Here is an 18,921-nt window from a genome sequence, read left to right on the forward strand (position 1 = left end):
TTTTCACCCAAAAATATTTCAAAGTGGAACTTTTGATGAAAAGTAATTGGGGCAACATTCATTTTGATTCATTATTATATTTTGAGCAATAACAGTTAAAAAAAAACACAAAAATGCTTGGGGACTTGAAAGGGATCCACTCATAAGTCATATTTAAAAAAAAAAAAACATATATTTGGAGGGGGTGTGGCCTGCGGGCCTGCAGAGGGTTAAAAAGGTCCTCCAAGTCAGCGACAGGTGCATAGATGGCCCAGGTGGGCTTTGTCATCTAATCACCTGGACTGGACAACCAGGAGGCGACGTACAGCACAGGGGAGAGGTTGATGAATAGTAGTTGGAAGCCTCATTTAATTCATAACAACACCAATTTTGATTCGTTATTATATTTTGAGCATTGACAGCTTTAAAGAAAACACAGCCTGCATGGCAGCTTTGTTTTATTAGCGTCAACATTGCAAGGTGTTCTGGGTACTTTTTTTACCGTATTCCACTATGTTAGTTTCTCTTTTTTTAATAGTACTTTTAGCATATGCCGCAAGCCGTTAAAACTCTAGCTGAGGGCCTGCAAAATGGCCCTCGGGGGCCACACTTTGGACAGGGCGGACCTAACTGGTCCACTCCAGGTAGAGCAGCGAGAGGAAGAGCGCGGCGGTGACCAGGTAGAAGACGAAGAAGGCTCTGTTGATTTTGCCGGCCAATCGCGCCGATTCGCCTCCGTCTTTTCTGCAGCTGGGGTGCGTGCTCAGCGTCCTGTGGAGCTCCTTCAGCTCGGCCACCATCAGCAGGAGCGCCCGCGACTCGGCTCCGAGCGCGCTGTTGTTCGCCTGCGCACACACACACATCTGTGTGTAAAGGATATCACCACACAAGCTCGGGAACACTTCAGAAACCAACTCTCAGTAACTACAGTTGGTCGCTACATTTGTAAGTGCAAGTTAAAACTCTACTATGCAAAGCCAAAGCCATTTATCAACAACACCCGAGCTCATCTAAGACGTACTGTGACAGTTAGACCTTTGGCTTCCTTTCAAACTGTGCACATTTGTTAGGAAGCATTGTTATTTTTTTATCAAATATTAGCTCATTTGGAATTTGATGTCTGCAACATGTTTTAAACAAAAAAGCTGGCACAAGTGGCAAAAAAAACTGAGAAAGTTGAGGAATGCTCATCAAACACTTATTTGGAACATCCCACAGGTGAACGGGCTAATTGGGAACAGGTGGGTGCCATGATTGGGTATAAAAAGCAGCTTCCTTGAAATGCTCAGTCAGTTCCCAAACAAGGACGGGGCGAGGGTCACCACTTTGTCAACAAATGCGTGAGCAAATTGTCCAACTGTTTAAGCACAATATTTCTCAACGAACAATTGCAAGGAATTTTGGGATTTCACCACCTAAGGTCCGTAATCTGGAGAAATCACTGCACGTAAGGGATGATATGACAATGATGTCGCATCAAAAAGTGACATCATTGTAAAGGATATCACCACATGGGCTCAGGAACACTTCAGAAACCCACCGTCAGTAACTACAATTGGTCGCTACATTTGTAAGTGCAAGTTAAAACTCTACTATGTAAAGCCAAAGCCATTTATCAACAACACCCAGAAACGCAACCCGGCTTCGCTGGGCCCGAGCTTATCTAAGATGGACTGATGCAAAGTTTAAAAGTGTTCTGTGGTCTGACGAGTCCACATTTCAAATTGTTTTTGGAAACTGTGGACGCCAACTTCACTAGTTTTGGGTTTTTCTACATCAGAAGACAAGAGGAACTTTTGTAACCTGCTACCTGTTTTGAAAACGTTTCACTGTCAATGGATTTGGATGCAGAACCGTGTTGAATCATGAATCAGGTTTTGAATCCATCCGTCACCCCAAGAATCGGGATCTAACCATAAACTCTCAGAAGATTCACATCCCTAATCATTAAAGATGTGACTTTAAGGTTTTACTACTTACGTATAAAATACTACACGGTCTAGCTCCAGCCTATCTTGCCGATTGTATTGTACCATATGTCCCGGCAAGAAATCTGCGTTCAAAAGACTCCGGCTTATTAGTGATCCCTAGAGCCCAAAAAAAGTCTGCGGGCTATAGAGCGTTTTCCGTTCGGGCTCCAGTACTCTGGAATGCCCTCCCGGTAACAGTTCGAGATGTTACCTCAGTAGAAGCATTTAAGTCTCATCTTAAAACTCATCTGTATACTCTAGCCTTTAAATAGACCTCCTTTTTAGACCAGTTGATCTGCCGCTTCTTTTCTTTTTCTCCTATGTCCCCCCCTCCCTTGTGGAGGGGGTCCGGTCCGATGACCATGGATGAAATACTGGCTGTCCAGAGTCGAGACCCAGGATGGACCGCTCGCCTGTGTATCGGTTGGGGACATCTCTACGCTGCTGCTCCGCCTCCGCTTGGGATGGTTTCCTGTGGACGGGACTCTCGCTGCTGTCTTGGATCCGCTTTGAACTGAACTCTCGCGGCTGTGTTGGAGCCACTATGGATTGAACTTTCACAGTATCATGTTAGACCCGCTCGACATCCATTACTTTCGGTCCCCTAGAGGGGGGGGGGGGTTGCCCACTTCTGAGGTCCTCTCCAAGGTTTCTCATAGTCAGCATTGTCACTGGCGTCCCACTGGATGTGAATTCTCCCTGCCCACTGGGTGTGAGTTTTCCTTGCCCTTTTGTGGGTTCTTCCAAGGATGTCGTAGTCGTAATGATTTGTGCAGTCCTTTGAGACATTTGTGATTTAGGGCTATATAAATAAACATTGATTGATTGATTGATTGATTGATTGATAATCATCCGCTCTCAAACCGAAGGATGCTTTACCTCCTGGAGGACGGGCAGCATCTCGTGTGGTTTCTCCCAGCCGGACGTGGACGTGCTCAAGGATCCCACCTCTGGTCTCTCTTCTAAGAAGGTCAAACCGTTTAGAGTGACGGGATCAAGTCGTTCTAGTACAAACTTGACTGTCGGGCGTCTTTACCGGTCATGTTTCCATCCGGCGGAATCCTCTCCGCTTTGTCTGTGCACCGAGCCAGCTTCTCCAAGGCGTCCCCCTCCATCAGGTGGGTCACCAGGATGGTTTCCAGCAGGCTGAGCAGCATCATGGCGAAAATGACGATGCAGTAGGTGGCTTAGAGAGGACAGAATCATACGTGACGGTAGCACGGATGGACGGAAATGTGGGGAGTAAAGAAGGGGTAGAAGTAGAGGTGGGGTTACAGGTTGACTGTTAGGGTTTGAGTAGGGTTGAGGGTTGAGGTTATAGGTTGAGGATTATGGGTTTTAGTTGGGGGTTAGGGTTATAGGTTGACAGTTATGGTTTGAGTAAGGCGTTAGGTGTATAGGTTCAGGGTTAGGGGGTTAGTAGGGTTGAGGTTATAGGTTGAGGATTGGGATTAGGGTTACAGGTTGACAGTTATGGTTTGAGTAAGGGGTTAGGTTTATAGGTTCAGGGTTAGGGTTTGAGTAGGGTTGAGGGTTGGGGTTATAGGTTGAGGATTGGGGTTAGAGTTAGGGGTTAGGGTTATAGGTTGGCAGTTATGGTTTGAGTAAGGGGTTAGGTTTATAGGTTCAGGGTTAGGGTTTGAGTTAGGGGTTAGGGTTACAGGTTGACAGATATGGTTTGAGTAAGGGGTTATGTGTATAGGTTCAGGGTTAGGGTTTGAGTTAGGAGTTAGGGTTACAAGTGGACAGTTATGGTTTGAGTAAGGGGTTAGGTTACCATGAATTGATTAACGTGGACCCCGACTTAAACAAGTTGAAAAACTTATTCGGGTGTTACCATTTAGTGGTCAATTGTACGGAATATGTACTGTACTGTCTAAATAAAAGTATCAATCAATCAATCAAAGGGTTTGAGTTAGGGGTTAGGGTTACAGGTCGATAGTTATGGTTTGAGTAAAGGGTTAGGTTTATAGGTTCAGGGTTAGGGTTTGAGTAGAGTTGAGGATTGGGGGTAATAGGTTGAGGATTAGGGTTTGGGTTAGGGGTTTGGGTTACAGGTGGACAGTTATGGTTTGAGTAAGGGGTTAGGTTTATAGGTTCAGGGTTAGGGTTTGAGTTAGGAGTTAGGGTTCCAGGTCGATAGTTATGGTTTGAGTTAGGGGTTTGGGTTACAGGTGGACAGTTACGGTTTGAGTAAGGGGTTAGGTTTATAGGTTCGGGGTTAGGGTTTGAGTTAGGGGTTTGGGTTACAGGTGGACAGTTACGGTTTGAGTAAGGGGTTTGGCTTATAGGTTCAGGGTTTGAGTAAGGGGTTAGGGTTACAGGTTGACTGTTAGGGTTTGAGTAGGGTTGAGGGTTGAGGTTATAGGTTGAGGATTATGGGTTTTAGTTGGGGGTTAGGGTTATAGGTTGACAGTTATGGTTTGAGTAAGGGGTTAGGTGTATAGGTTCAGGGTTAGGGGGTTAGTAGGGTTGAGGTTATAGGTTGAGGATTGGGGTTAGGGTTACAGGTTGACAGTTATGGTTTGAGTAAGGGGTTAGGTTTATAGGTTCAGGGTTAGGGTTTGAGTAGGGTTGAGGGTTGGGGTTATAGGTTGAGGATTGGGGTTAGAGTTAGGGGTTAGGGTTACAGGTTGACAAATATGGTTTGAGTAAGGGTTAGGTGTATAGGTTCAGGGTTAGGGTTTGAGTAGGATTGAGGGTTGAGGTTATAGGTTGAGGATTAGGGGTTTTAGTTAGGGGTTAGGGTTATAGGTTGGCAGTTATGGTTTGAGTAAGCGGTTAGGTTTATAGGTTCAGGGTTAGGGTTTGAGTTAGGGGTTAGGGTTACAGGTTGACAGATATGGTTTGAGTAAGGGGTTATGTGTATAGGTTCAGGGTTAGGGTTTGAGTTAGGAGTTAGGGTTACAAGTGGACAGTTATGGTTTGAGTAGGGGGTTAGGTTACCATGAATTGATTAACGTGGACCCCGACTTAAACAAGTTGAAAAACTTATTCGGGTGTTACCATTTAGTGGTCAATTGTACGGAATATGTACTGTACTGTCTAAATAAAAGTATCAATCAATCAATCAAAGGGTTTGAGTTAGGGGTTAGGGTTACAGGTCGATAGTTATGGTTTGAGTAAAGGGTTAGGTTTATAGGTTCAGGGTTAGGGTTTGAGTAGAGTTGAGGATTGGGGGTAATAGGTTGAGGATTAGGGTTTGGGTTAGGGGTTTGGGTTACAGGTGGACAGTTATGGTTTGAGTAAGGGGTTAGGTTTATAGGTTCAGGGTTAGGGTTTGAGTTAGGAGTTAGGGTTCCAGGTCGATAGTTATGGTTTGAGTTAGGGGTTTGGGTTACAGGTGGACAGTTACGGTTTGAGTAAGGGGTTAGGTTTATAGGTTCGGGGTTAGGGTTTGAGTTAGGGGTTTGGGTTACAGGTGGACAGTTACGGTTTGAGTAAGGGGTTTGGCTTATAGGTTCAGGGTTTGAGTAAGGGGTTAGGGTTACAGGTGGACAGTTATGGTTTGAGTAAGGGGTTAGGTCTATAGGTTCGGGGTTAGGGTCTGAATTAGGGGTTAGGGTTACAGGTTGAGAGTTATTGTTTGAGTAGGGGTTATGTTTATAGGATCAGTGTAAGGGTTTGAGTAGGGATTAGGTTATTGGTTGAGGATTAGGGTTTGAGTTAGGAGCTGGGTTGCAGGTTGACAGTTATGGTTTGAGTAAGGGGTTAGGTTTATAGGTTCAGGGTTAGGGTTTGAGTTAGGGGTAAGGGTTACATTTGGCAGATATGGTTTGAGTAAGGGGTGAGGTGTATAGGTTCAGGGTCAGGGTTTGAGTAGGGTTGAAGGTTGAGGTTATAGGTTGAAGATTGGGGTTTGAGTTAGGGGTTAGGGTTACAGGTTAGCAGATATGGTTTGAGTAAGCGGTTAGGTTTATAGGATCGGGGTTAGGGTTTGAGTAGTGTTGAGGGTTGGGGTTATAGGTTGAGGATTAGGGTTTGAGGTAGGGGCTGGGTTACAGGTGGACAGTTATGGTTTGAGTAAGGGGTTGAGTTTATAAGTTCAGGGTTATGGTTTGAGTAGGGTTGAGGGTTGGGGTTATAGGTTGAGGATTAGGGTTTGAGTTAGGGGCTGGGTTACAGGTGGACAGTTATGGTTTGAGTAAGGGGTTGAGTTTATAAATTCAGGGTTATGGTTTGAGTAGGGTTGAGGGTTGGGGTTATAGATTGAGAATTAGGGTTTGAGTTCAAGTTTAAGTTAAAAGTTAAAGTACCAATGATTGTCACACACACACCAGGTGTGGCAAAATTATTCTCTGCATTTGACCCATCACCCTTGATCACCCCATGGGAGTTGAGGGGAGCAGTGGGCAGCAGTGGTGGTCACGCCTGGGAATCATTTTTGGTGACTTAACCCCCAATTCCGAACCTTGATGCTGAGTGCCAAACAGGGCGGTAACGGGTCCCATTTTTATAGTCTTTGGTATGACTCGGCCGGGGTTTGAACTCTCAACCTACTGATCTCAGGGCGGACACTCTAACCACCAAGCCACTGAGTAGGTAGTGTCTTCTATTTTCCGTTGAAACTCTGGCAACAGTTTTTCTTCCACAAAACTCTTGAGTTTCAGCTGGCAGCGTACCTATCAGCGGTGTCTTGTTGGACATGGAGGGCAGGATGTCGTTGAGGATGAGCAGCAGCACGGAGATGGCGAGCAGCACGGTCACCTTGAAGCTCAGCTTCTCGCCGCGGTGGTCCGGGATGAAGTAGGAGGCCAGGTCCAAGGACAGGAAGAAGAGGATCGGCAGCAGGAAGTTGATGACGTGCAGGAGGGGCCGCCTCTTGATGACGAACTAGGAGGACGAAAGCGACGTTCAGCGTTAAATTCCCCCCCGAGAGTAACTTCTTTCTGTCCGTGTCTTCTCACTTACTCTCTTAGTTGTCTACTTTCTCTACAATATTTCTCACAATGAATATTCCACTTATAATCCTGTTGGGTATTCACTTATGAGGTGCAATGTCTTATTCAGTCTGGTGTGCCCTAATCGGTGATATGATTCCTTCCTCTTTTCTGCTCCCCCTTACAGTTCTTCCCGCTTCTACTGTGTTTTGTATTGCATTCTAGTCTCTTCCTGTTGTACTCATGTCTCTTTCAAAAATTGTCCTTTAATTAATCCTCTGCATTGCTGAGAGGTACCCGTCTGAGCTGCTATGTCGTTAGTGCCATCTGTTTCGCCAATTCATTGCCCTTTACGCCCGTGTGAGCTGGAACCCATAGGAACCTTACGCTGGTAGTCATGCTTTCAAGCCTGAACAATACTTCATATATTTCGACAACTATATTTTGTAAGGGTGTCACAAAAAACAATCAATTTTGAATGCTTCACGATTCTTATTTTTACCGATTATTAATAGATTTAAAAAATATATATATATTTTTTATTTTATTTATTAATGTAGAAGCTGACGGAGATAGATATCTACATATATTCATATTTAAGAGCTATTTCTTTATATACATATTTGAAAACAGCTAGAATTTTTCCATTTGTTCTCTTTTTGGTTGCCCGCTAGTAAACTGTGTGTGTTAACCTTGAAGCTTTAGGAATGTAAGGAGTAGCTATACTCCCTTCTTATCTCTTCCTGTCTCAGGCTAAGCAGAACAATAGATATGTGTATTCGTTCCGGTGGGTGGGGGCGAGAGAGCGATATTGAAGAAGACAGCGCTTCCGTAAGTTTTTCAGATCAACTAGGCGACGCGAATTGAATGTGTTGTTTTTTTAGGTTGGGCTCTCCAAAGCTTTGGAATAAATTGCAAAATACCTATTCTGTTCTGGGCTATCATTTAAAATCAGCTTATGTGTCATCAAAAGAACTTGGGATTGACCAGCAACTTAAATTCCCTCGGAGGAACATCTGATCCAAACGCAACAAAGCCCATATATGTTGTAGACTTACATTAGAAAAGAAAAGTGTTGGATACTCCTCCTGTTTGTCCTATTAGTATTTGACTTTATTAAATGTTTGGGTAAAACTTAATAAAATAAAACCAGTTTTTTTTTTTGGAGTAATATAAGATAATATCAGATATGTTTATCTACGTTATAAAGGAATGTAGTTATTCAAAGAACTGGCAACCATTATTATTTAAAAAAAAAAGTATTTCTTTAGAATCTAGAATCGTTTTGAATCGAGAATCGACTCTTGATGGAATCGTTACCCCAAAGAATCGAATCAATTTAATTATTGTGTGTGGATTTATTATTTTATTTATTTATTTAATTTGCCTGTATTTTGATTTATTTTTTATTTTTGTTTATTTATTTGTTTATTTTGTATATTTTTGTTTTATTTATTTATTTATTTACGTAGTTATTTATTTTGTGTGTATTTTTTCAATTTACTAATTTATTTAATTACTGTGTGTGTAATTATTATTTTATTTAATTATTTTGTGTGTATTTTTTATTGTATTTATTTATTCATTTATTTTGTGCCCTGCGATGAGGAGGCGACTTGTCCAGGGTGTACGTCGCTTTCCGCCTGAATGCAGCTGAGATAGGCTCCAGTGACCCCCCGCGGCCCCGAATAGGACAAGCGGTATAAAATGGATGGCTGGATATTGTGTGTGTATTTCTTATTTTATTTATTAATTTATTTTGGGTGTATTTAAAAAAAATTATATTATCTTTTTTCTTTTTGTTTATTTATTTGTTTATTGTGTATATTTTTTGTTTCATTTATTTATTTACGTGGTTATTTATTTTGTGTGTATTTTTTCAATTTATGAATTTATTTATGTATTTATTCAATTATTGTGTGTGTATTTATTATTTTATTTATTTATTTTGTGTGTATTTTTTATTGCATTTATTTATTAATTTCTTTATTTTGTGCCCTGTGATGAGGTGGCGACTTGTCCAGGGTGTAGCCTGCCTTCCGCCTAATTGTAGCTGAGATAGGCTCCAGCGCCCACCGCCACCCCAAAGGGAATAAGTGGTAGAAAATGGATAGATAGATGGACGTATTTTTATTCTTTTTTTTCTTTTCTTTTTTCTTTTTTATTATTGTGTATAATTTTTGTTTTATTTATTTATTTACATAGTTATATATTTTGTGTGTATTTTTTCAATTTATGCATTCATTTATGTATTTATTTAATTATTCTGTGTGTATTTCTTATTTTATTTATTTATTTTGTGTGTATTATTTTTATTGTATTTTTTATTTATTTATTTATTTTGTGCCCTGTAATGAGGTGGCGACTTGTCCAGGGTGTACACCACCTTCTGCCCGATTGTAACTAAAAGGCTCCGGCGCCCCCCGCCACCCCGAAGGGAATAACCGGTAGGAAATGGATGGATGGATAAACAGGGAACAAAACACAGAAAACCGGCAAAACCACACACCCGAAACAAAACAAGGACATGCTGTACATTATTATTATTTTTGTACGACAAAACCCCAAAAGCAGTGAAGTTGTCACGTTGTGTAAATGGTAAATAAAACCAGAATACAATGATTTGCAAATCCTTTTCAACTTATATTCAATTGAATAGACTGCAAAGACAAGATATTTAACATTCCAACTGGTAAACTTCGTTATATATTTTTTTTGCATATAATCATTAACTTAGAATTTAATGGCAGCAACACATTGCAAAAAAGTTGTCACAGGGGCATTTTTTACCACTGTATTACACGGCCTTTCCTTTTAACAACACTCAGTAAAGGTTTGGGAACTGAGGAGACACATTTTTGAAGCTTTTCAGGTGGAATTCTTTCCCATTCTTGCTTGATGTTCAGCTTAAGTTGTTCAACAGTCCCTTGTGGTATTTTAGGCTTTGTAAATCGCCACACATTTTAAATGGGAGACAGGTCTGGACTACAGCCAGGCCAGTCTAGTACCCGCATTCTTTTACTATGAAGCCACGCTGTTGTAACACGTGGCTTGGCATTGTCTTGCTGAAATAAGCAGGGGCGTCCATGATAACGTTGCTTGTTGCTCCAAAACCTGTATGGACCTTTCAGCATTAATGGGGCCTTCACAGATGTGTAAGTTACCCATGCCTTGGGCACTAATACACCCCCATACCATCACAGATGCGGGCTTTTCAACTTTCTTCCACAGTATCCAAAAAACATTTGAAATGTGGACTCGTCAGACCAGAGAAAACTATTCCCCTTTGCATCAGTCCATGTTAGATGAGCTTGGGCCCAGCGAAGCCGGCGGCGTTTCCGGGTGTTGTTGATAAATGACTTTTGCTTTGCATAGTTGAGCTTTAACTTGCACTTACAGATGTAGCGACCGACTGCAGTTACTGACAGTGGTTTTCCGAAGTGTTCTTGAGCAAATGTGGTGATATCCTTTACACGCCAATGTCGCTTTTTGATGCAGTACCGCCTGAGGGTATCGAAGGTCTGTCATATCATCGCTTACGTGCAGTGATTTATCCAATTTCTCTGAACCTTTTGATGATATTACGGACTGTGGATGGTGAAATCCCTAAATTCCTTGCAATAGCTGGTTGAGAAATGTCGTTCTTAAACAATTTGCTCACGCATTCGCTCACTAATTGGTGACCCTCGCCCCGTCCTCGTTTATGAATGACTGAGCATTTCATGGAAGCTGCACCCACCTGTTCCCACTTAGCCCGTTCACCAAAATAAGTGTTTGATGAGCATTCCTCAACTTTCTCAGTCCTTTTTTGACACTCGTGCCAGCTTTTTTTTGAAGCCTCAAATTTGAGGCATCAAATTCCAAAATGAGCTAATATTTGCAAAAAATAAATGAGTTTCTCAATTGGAACGTTAAATATCTTGTCTTTGCGGTCTATTTATTTGAATATTGTCATGTCTTAGTGATCATGTTTTGTTTAGTTGTGTTAGTTTACTTCAAGACTCCGTTAGTTCCTGTTTTTTCACTCCATTGTTTTGTTTCCGTGCCAACCCAGTAGTTTGCACCTGTCCCCAAGTCACGCACCTGTTTTCACTAATCATGTAACTATTATTTAAACCTAAAGTTGCCAGGAAGTCAGCCTGGCAACTTTACCTCTGTTACTCATTGGACCTTTCAGCATTAATGGTGCCTTCACAAATGTGTAAGTTACCCATGCCTTGGCCACTATTACACCCCCATACTATCACAGATGCTGGCTTTTCAACTTAGCGCCTATAAAAACCTTTTCCTTTTCCACAGTTTCCAAAAAACATTTGAAATGTGGACTCGTCAGACCAGAGAAAACTATTCCCCTGTGCATCAGTCAGTCCATGTTGGATGAGCTTGAGCCCAGCGAAGCCGGCGGCGTTTCTGGGTGTTGTTGATAAATGAGTTACCCATGCCTTGGGCACTATTACACCCCCATACCATCACAGATGCTGGCTTTTCAACTTTGCGCCTATAAAAACCTTTTCCTTTTCCACAGTTTCCAAAAAACATTTGAAATGTGGACTCGTCAGACCAGAGAAAACTATTCCCCTGTGCATCAGTCCATGTTGGATGAGCTTGAGCCCAGCGAAGCCGGCGGCGTTTCTGGGTGCTGTTGATAAATGACTTTTGCTTTGCATAGTCGAGCTTTAACTTGCACTTACAGATGTAGCGACCGACTGTAGTTACTGACAGTGGTTTTCCGAAGTGTTCCTGAGCCCGTGTGGTGATATCCTTTACAGTTATGCTTCTTGCCACGCCACATAAGTCTTTGTTATTTTCATGTCACAGATATGGAGTTTTGTTTCACGTTCGTAGTTTCTGCCTTAGTGCAAGTTTCGTTTTCGCCGCCAAGTTTTTGTACCTCCTTGTGAGCGCCTTTTGTTTGTTCCTGTTTTGAGTTAAGATTAAATCATGTCCTTACCTTCACGCCTAGCCCGCTCCAACTTTCCTTTGCCTTCCGGGAAAACAAACCCTAAAGTCCACGAAAAGGATTTTGCAAATCATTGTATTCTGGTTTTATTCACCATTTACATAACCTGAAACTGGTTTTAACCTGCAGTTAAAGTTAAAGTAGAAGTAAAAAAAAAGGAGTCCTACACTGAACACCAGCTGGTCCCACAGGCGCCCATCAAGGCTGAAGTTCTTGTTGCTGACCGACAAATGCAGGAACTCCCACTCCCCCTGAGACTGCAGATTCTCTTTGGTGGACTCGGTGGCCCGTGACGAGTTGAAGACGGGGATGACTCTCATCTGATAGGCTGGGACAGGGAGAAGGTGTCAGGAACGAGAGGCTGGCGCTCCGACAACCGAGCGGGTCGTGAGGCTTACAGTCGTGAGCCATGGAGCCGAAGGTCATGTTGCACTGTTGCGTGTCGAAGGGGAACTTGTGCACGTCCAGTTTGCACGTGCTAACCACCCGCATGTCCTGCTCGAAGCTGGCCATCCCGTTGTGGCGTAGGACGATGTAAGGGTTGGGCGGGGAGTCGTCCTTCTCCGTCCTGACAAACCACACAATACATATTTACATACCCTATGTTACCAAAAGTATCAGAATTATGGTGTGGGGTTGTTTTTAGTTCCAGTGAAAGCAACTTTGAAATGCTCCAGGATACCAAAAAACATTGGGAACTGTTTGGAGCGGGCCCCCTTCCTCATCCGACATGACAGAGTCTGGTGTGGATGAACTTGACTGGCCTGCACAGAGTCCTGACCTGAACCCGATAGAACACCTTTGGGATGAATTAGAACGGAGCCCTCGAGACCAGTGTTTTTTTTACCTTTTTTGAACCATGCCACATTTTTTCCGTTAAAAAAATACGGAGGCACACCACCAGCAGAAAAGGTTAAAAATTTAGAAACTCCACCAGGTTCTCGTTTCTTTATTTTTTTTGTTGTTGTTTCCTGTGTGTAGTGCTTTAGTTCCTGTCTTATTTTGGTCCTATTTTGTTGGTGTTCTCTAATTTAATTTAATGAATTAAATCATCCCCAAAAATGGATTAACTCGCTGGAATAAAAAAGACAATATAACATACTTTCATAAACGTGGGCGCATGTGAAAAAGTGCAATACATTTATCTGTACAGTAATCTATTCATTTATTTTATATGTATAATTAAATATATTTATTTATTTTATATATATATTTATTTAATTATATATGCACCTTATTGCTTTTTTTTTTTTAAATCCTGCACTACGATGAGCTTATGTAACGAAATTTCGTTCTTATCTGTGCTGTAAAGTTCAAATTTGAATGACGATAAAAAGGAAGTCTAAATCTAAATCTAAGTCTAAGTCTAAATCCTGTAGCAGCTTCATGCCTTGCTTTGTTTTCGCAATCCAGACTATTTAAGTTGTGCCTACGTTATCCTTCTTTGTGGGGAAATTGTTGATTGTCATGTACGGATGTACTTTGGGGACGCCGTCTTTGCTCCACACGCTGTAAGTTTTTGCTGTTGTCCAGCATTCTGTTTTTGTTAAAAATACAAATAAAAATAATAGATTTTATTTGTAAAAGCACTTTACATTGAGTAAACAATCTCAAAGTGCTACGATCTATTAAAAAAAATAAGACAAAAAAGGTAATAAAAATAAAAATAAAATACAAAAAAAAAAACTACAACAGTCTAATAGCTAGAGCAGTGCTTCTTAACCTTGTTGGAGGTACCGAACCCCACCAGTTTCGTATGGGCAGTCACCGAACCCTTCTTTGGTGAAAAAAATAATTTTAAAGTTTTTTTTTAAATTCAAGACTATGAAAAAAACGTTGACTTATAGTCCGAAAAATAAGTAACAAAGACTTAATTTAGAGTTTTTTGGACACCAGAGGAACATATTCTAAGTAGAGCTGCTACTAACAACTAATTTGATAATCAATTAATCTGTCGATTATTACTTCGAATAATCCATTAATAATCGGATAAAAGAGACAAACTACATTTCTATCCTTTCCGGTATTTTATTGAAAAACAATGCTGGCGCCATACTTATTTTGATTATTGTTTCTCAGCTGTTTGTAAATGTTGCAGTTTTTAAATAAATGTTTATTTAAAAATGTTTATATATATATATATATATACATCCATTTTCAACCGCTTATTCCTTTTGGGGTCGCTGGCGCCTATCTCAGCTACAATCGGGCGGAAGGTGGGGTACACCCTGGACAAGTCGCCACCTCATCGCAGGGCAAACACAGATAGACAGACAACATTCATATGTGTATATATATATATATATATATATATATATATATATATATATATATATATATATATATAAGTATTTTTTTTCTTTCTTTTTTTTCAAATAAATAAAAAAGCATAGATCCACTGATTCAATGACTAAATTAATCGCCAACTATTTTTATAATCAATTTTAATCGATTCAATCGATTAGTTGTTGCAGCCCTAATTCTAAGTAACAAAGACTTAATTTAGAGTTATTTGGTTAGGGTTAGGGTTAGAGGGTTAGGGCCAGGGTTAGAGAGTTAGGGTTCTAATAAGGCCATGCGGAATAAGGCATTAATACGTACTTAATAATAACTATTTAAGAGCCAATATGTTACTAATTTGCACGTTAATAAACAACTAATTAATGGTGACTATGTTCCCCATACTAAAGTGTTACCATGTTTTTTTTACTGGTGCACAAAATGAACCGTGCATGAACATCACCTTGTTCAAGGAACAACACCAACACAGTGCATAAACCCACAACAAATTACTTCTGCTGTTGCCGCTTCCATAATACGCCGATAGGGAGAAGTTTTTGTTCACACGATGAGTCGGGTGTGTCTTGACCTCCGCCGAACCCCTGAGCCCGACTCACCGAACCCCTAGGGTTCGATCGAACCCAGGTTAAGAACCACAGAGCTAGAACTAGTATGCATGTATCAAAAAAAAAAAGGCTTTTTTAAAAAGAAGGCTTTTTAAGCTTTTTTTTAAAAGCATCCACAGTCTATGGTACCCTCAGGTTGTCAGGGAGAGCGTCCCAGAGACTGGGAGCGGCGGGGCAGAAAGCCCAGTCTTCCATTGTTTGTAGCTTTGTCCTCGGAGGTTGGAGGAGGTTACCTGTTGACTTTGTAGCCAGTTCAGTTTTACTTTTGTTTTGCATAGCCATCCCAAATGCTTCAGTGCCTTTTCCTCTCTCTCTCTCTCTCTCTCTCTCTCTCTCTCTCTCTCTCTCTCTCCCTCTCTCTCATAACATTAGCTACAGTAAAACGTTTTACAAGTGTGTCCGCTTTTATTGGTCAATAATATAAAACATGTCAATTGTTACTTAATACAGAGCCAAGAAGGAATAAATTGAGCTTTTTTAGACCTAATTTTCTTTTATAACTAAACATATTCTACATTAGTATGAATGCTAAGTTGCCGCTATAACAGTAGCTACGGTAAAACACTTTACATTTGTTAATTACTACTTAATACAGACTGAGGATGAGTGAATAAAGTTTTATCAAGTTTTACTAAAGCTTTAGGAGACCAGTCCCACAGTCTGTTATTAACGGCATCTAGAAGCACTCTGAAAGCCAACCGGAAAGAGACTTAGGATTCATAGGATAATGTTCCTGTGTCTCTTTCGGTTTGGCTTTCAGGCAGCTTCTAGATGCCGCTATTAATGGATTGTGGGACTGGTTTCCTAAAACTTTAGTAAAACTTGATAATGTTCCTATGTTTCCTACTATTTGGCTTGCAGACCGCTTCTAGATGCCGCTATTAACTAACTGTGGGACTGGTCTCCTTAAACCTTAGTAAAACTTGATAATGTTCCTATGTCTCTTTCCGTTTGGCTTTCAAAAATATTGATATTAAAAATATTCAAAAATATTCAAAATATTCCTATTCTGTCTTAATATTCCTATTCTGTCTTCTTACTCAACCTATATGTCATCTGAAAGAATTTGGGATTGACCAGTGACTCTAATTCCGTGAGAGGAAGACTGGTCGGACATAACAAACTGAAAGGGAATAAATCAACTTTTTGTTGAATTAATTTGTTTTTATAAATTAACAAATTCTACATTTGCCTAAATTGTGTCCACTTTTATTTCTCAATGGTATAAAAATGTAAATTATTCGTTAGTCTAGTACTGAGAAATGAAAAAAAATAAAGCTATGTGGACTCGGTCACCCTGAATTAGCAACATTAATACTTCCGCTAACGTTAGCCTCTGCTTACCATTTATCGGGTCTCGTGTAACACGGAGCCTTTTTGTGTGCACTTTAGACTCACATTTCCTCTATGAAGATGTCTGGTTTCCACAGCAAGTCTTCGGGAAACGTAAACTCCGTGATTCCGCAAAACTGAGCGGGGTCCCAGAAGATGTGGTCATTGTTCCAAACCTGTAAATTTCAAATTCACAACAAATACACTCCATTGTTTTCCTAAGCCAGGGGCTATTTTTTGGTCCTGAGCATTGTATAAAATGATATAAATTCATTGCGGTAGTAGATGTTAAACAAAATAGCCAAAATGGGGGTGTTTAGTTCAATTAGCTTTGAATATGTTGACCTACATTTTTCGATACTGGATGCATTCTAACTGTTAGTATGCTATCATTTTAGCCAATTTTACAGATATCAAATATTTTGGTTATTTGACGCATGTTAAAACATACAGCATGCTAATGATTAGCATAAAACTATTTGGCATGCTAACGTCAACATGTTAGTGTACTAGCTTTTTTGGGTCATTTTGTAGACAGTTACTTGACGCTATCTCGATAGTAGAGGTGCTCAAAATAATTGATTAAAATCGGAAATGCAATCCGTTTTACATCCGATCGTAAATTGATTCCTACAAGTACAGTTGGTTTTCTTTTATTTAACAATCCATTTTTTTAAAATATTTGTTTAGGTTTTATCTGTGCTTACTTGCGACCTGTAGCATCTAACGTGTTTTGAATTTTTTTTTTTGAATAATTTCTATACCAAATGACATATAGCGAGAATCTCTTCGAATAGATAATTGTGTTGAATTGAGAATCGATCCCGAATCAAATTGTCACTAAGGATAAGTACCGGTTATATTAGATCCGATAATTGGTACCGATTTATCGGTGCCTGCGAATCGATACCGTTACTAAACGGTACCGACAACAGTTGTAAATCCAGGACGTTAGATAGCAGAATGTGTTGGTCAGTTCACTCTTTGTTGTTTGTTGCGCCTTACAAAGTGTTAATACTGTAAGTATTGTACTAATTAAACACTAGCTGTAAGATTGTAACGTGCATCTTACTTGTAGTTTCTAATAACAAAGTTCTATGTCAATAGCAAAGCCAATGCATATTAGCATCAAGCTAGTGCATTTCTGAAAAAGTGGAGCCTTACCTAACTTACTTTGGGAGTGTTTTTTTGAGTCAATTTCTTTGTTGGCATTGAAAATTGTAACATTACCTAAAGACAGTTCGGCTGAGTCGTAGTCTGTAGAGCAACCCAGGTACCGTAACATGGTACAGTTTGATTTTACTTGATGAGATGTGGTTTGTGGAAAAAACGTACTGGATTCGGTACCTATCCCCAATTGTCACCCCAAGAATCGTTACCCAATCAAATGGTGAGTTAATGTAAGATTTCCATCCCTACTGGCTAGCGTGCTAACTGTTAGCATGTCAATCTGACTTCAGCTTTTCAATATTCACACACAATTGTATTTTCGGGTTGGATTTATATTATTTGTAAACTTGCTTAGTTTTTTTGTACGATTCGTTTTCTGTTGGTCGGACCTTTTGGTAAATGTACGAAAACCAAGGTCTGTGTAAAAACGTCAAGAAAAAAACACAATCAGCACTCACCATGAACTTCCAGATAAACGGGATGAAGGTTTGCGTTTTCTCGTTCTGCAAACACACAGCAGTCCAAAAGGTCGCCACAAAGTTTTAGGATGAATTCTACCCTCAAGCTCCCCGGAACTATGAATTGATTAACGTAGACTTAAACAAGTTGAAAAACTCATTCGGGGTGTTACCATTTAGTGGTAAATTGTACGGAATATTTACTGTACTGTGTAATCTACGAATAAAAGTTTCAATCAATCAATCAAACCTACCACGCCCAGGATGGCGTAGAGAACGACGGTGAGCTCCACAGACGTGGGCCGAGTGTGGTCCAGAACGGGCCGGGTCAATTTGTAGGTTTCCGTGGTCAGGTTGAGGTGGTCCACGATGTCCTGGTAGCTGCATGCTTGGTCACGGACTGACCCTCCCACGGCTACGGAAATTAGTCAGTCAAGCTCTACCAATCTACCGGGGGGGACTTAAATTCCGGTCTTACCTGAGAGGACGAGGACAATGAGCAGGACGGTCATGGTCACGGTCACTGCGCGAGGCGAGAGGCACTGCGCGAGGGCTTACCCTTAAAACGCCGAGACCAGAAGCCCCTCCCACCCAGAACACGTAATGACCACACAAAAAAACGCTAAATTGGAAAGGAATCAGGTGTTACTTTGGCTCCCGGGCAGGACCGGATTGTGGTTTTATTGCTTTAAAGGCAGAATGACCAGAAGGAACACCTGAGTGGGGATGACGGAGGTGTCTGAGAAGAGAATATGTTTTGTTTTTCTTCTCTCCAGCCGGAAGTGCCGCAGCTGTGCACATTTGTCCTGTAACACTAGAACAAAAAACCATCACTTAGAGCGACACTCGATCGGCAAAATCTAATGAGGTGGTGGCGCACATGGCTCCCAGTTGAAACCACTCCTTGTCATCTCCGGGTAATTATTCCATGATGGCCGACTCGCAACAATTGGACTTACTCGCGAAAACCACGTTAGCAACTAGAAGAGCACTCGCACGTTAAAAAAGTCCTGAATCCAGACAGTGATCCGGATCACTCCAAAAATTACTTGTTTCTCACATAGGCCTTCAGTGACGTCCTACTTAGTCCGACTTCACCTCTAAAAAATTTCGTAATTGATGTCCATGGATGAAGTGCTGGTTGTCCATAGTCTGGAGTCGAGCTGCGATGTTATCAATCAATCAATCAATCAATGTTTATTTATATAGCCCCAAATCACAAATGTCTCAAAGGACTGCACAAATCATTACGACTACAACATCCTT

General features: G+C 40.8%; 1 protein-coding gene across 1 annotated transcript; it reads right to left on the reverse strand.

The window, feature by feature from the left end:
• Positions 1-472: 472 nt before the first annotated feature.
• LOC133557148 (5-hydroxytryptamine receptor 3A-like) lies at positions 473-18,167 on the reverse strand. Its single transcript, XM_061907393.1, has 10 exons — positions 18,134-18,167; positions 17,910-18,070; positions 17,656-17,700; positions 16,094-16,203; positions 12,188-12,357; positions 11,957-12,117; positions 6,572-6,782; positions 2,986-3,135; positions 2,829-2,911; positions 473-824 (listed from the first exon to the last, which is right to left on the reverse strand). The coding sequence occupies exons 1-10, from the start codon at positions 18,165-18,167 to the stop codon at positions 606-608; spliced, it is 1,344 nt and encodes a 447-aa protein (XP_061763377.1). The 3' UTR covers positions 473-605.
• Positions 18,168-18,921: the final 754 nt, after the last annotated feature.

Source organism: Nerophis ophidion, linkage group LG08, assembly GCF_033978795.1.
Source record: "Nerophis ophidion isolate RoL-2023_Sa linkage group LG08, RoL_Noph_v1.0, whole genome shotgun sequence".
NCBI lineage: Eukaryota > Metazoa > Chordata > Actinopteri > Syngnathiformes > Syngnathidae > Nerophis > Nerophis ophidion.

Excerpts from the sequence above, each read along its gene's own strand:
- LOC133557148 (XM_061907393.1), bottom strand. The coding sequence starts at position 18,167 with ATGACCGTCCTGCTCATTGTCCTCGTCCTCTCAG. Across the intron at positions 16,204-17,655 it reads CGTTTATCTGGAAGTTCATG|GTTTGGAACAATGACCACAT; the intron begins GTGAGTGCTGAT and ends TGAAATTTACAG. Across the intron at positions 12,118-12,187 it reads CGGCTCCATGGCTCACGACT|CCTATCAGATGAGAGTCATC; the intron begins GTAAGCCTCACG and ends TCCCTGTCCCAG.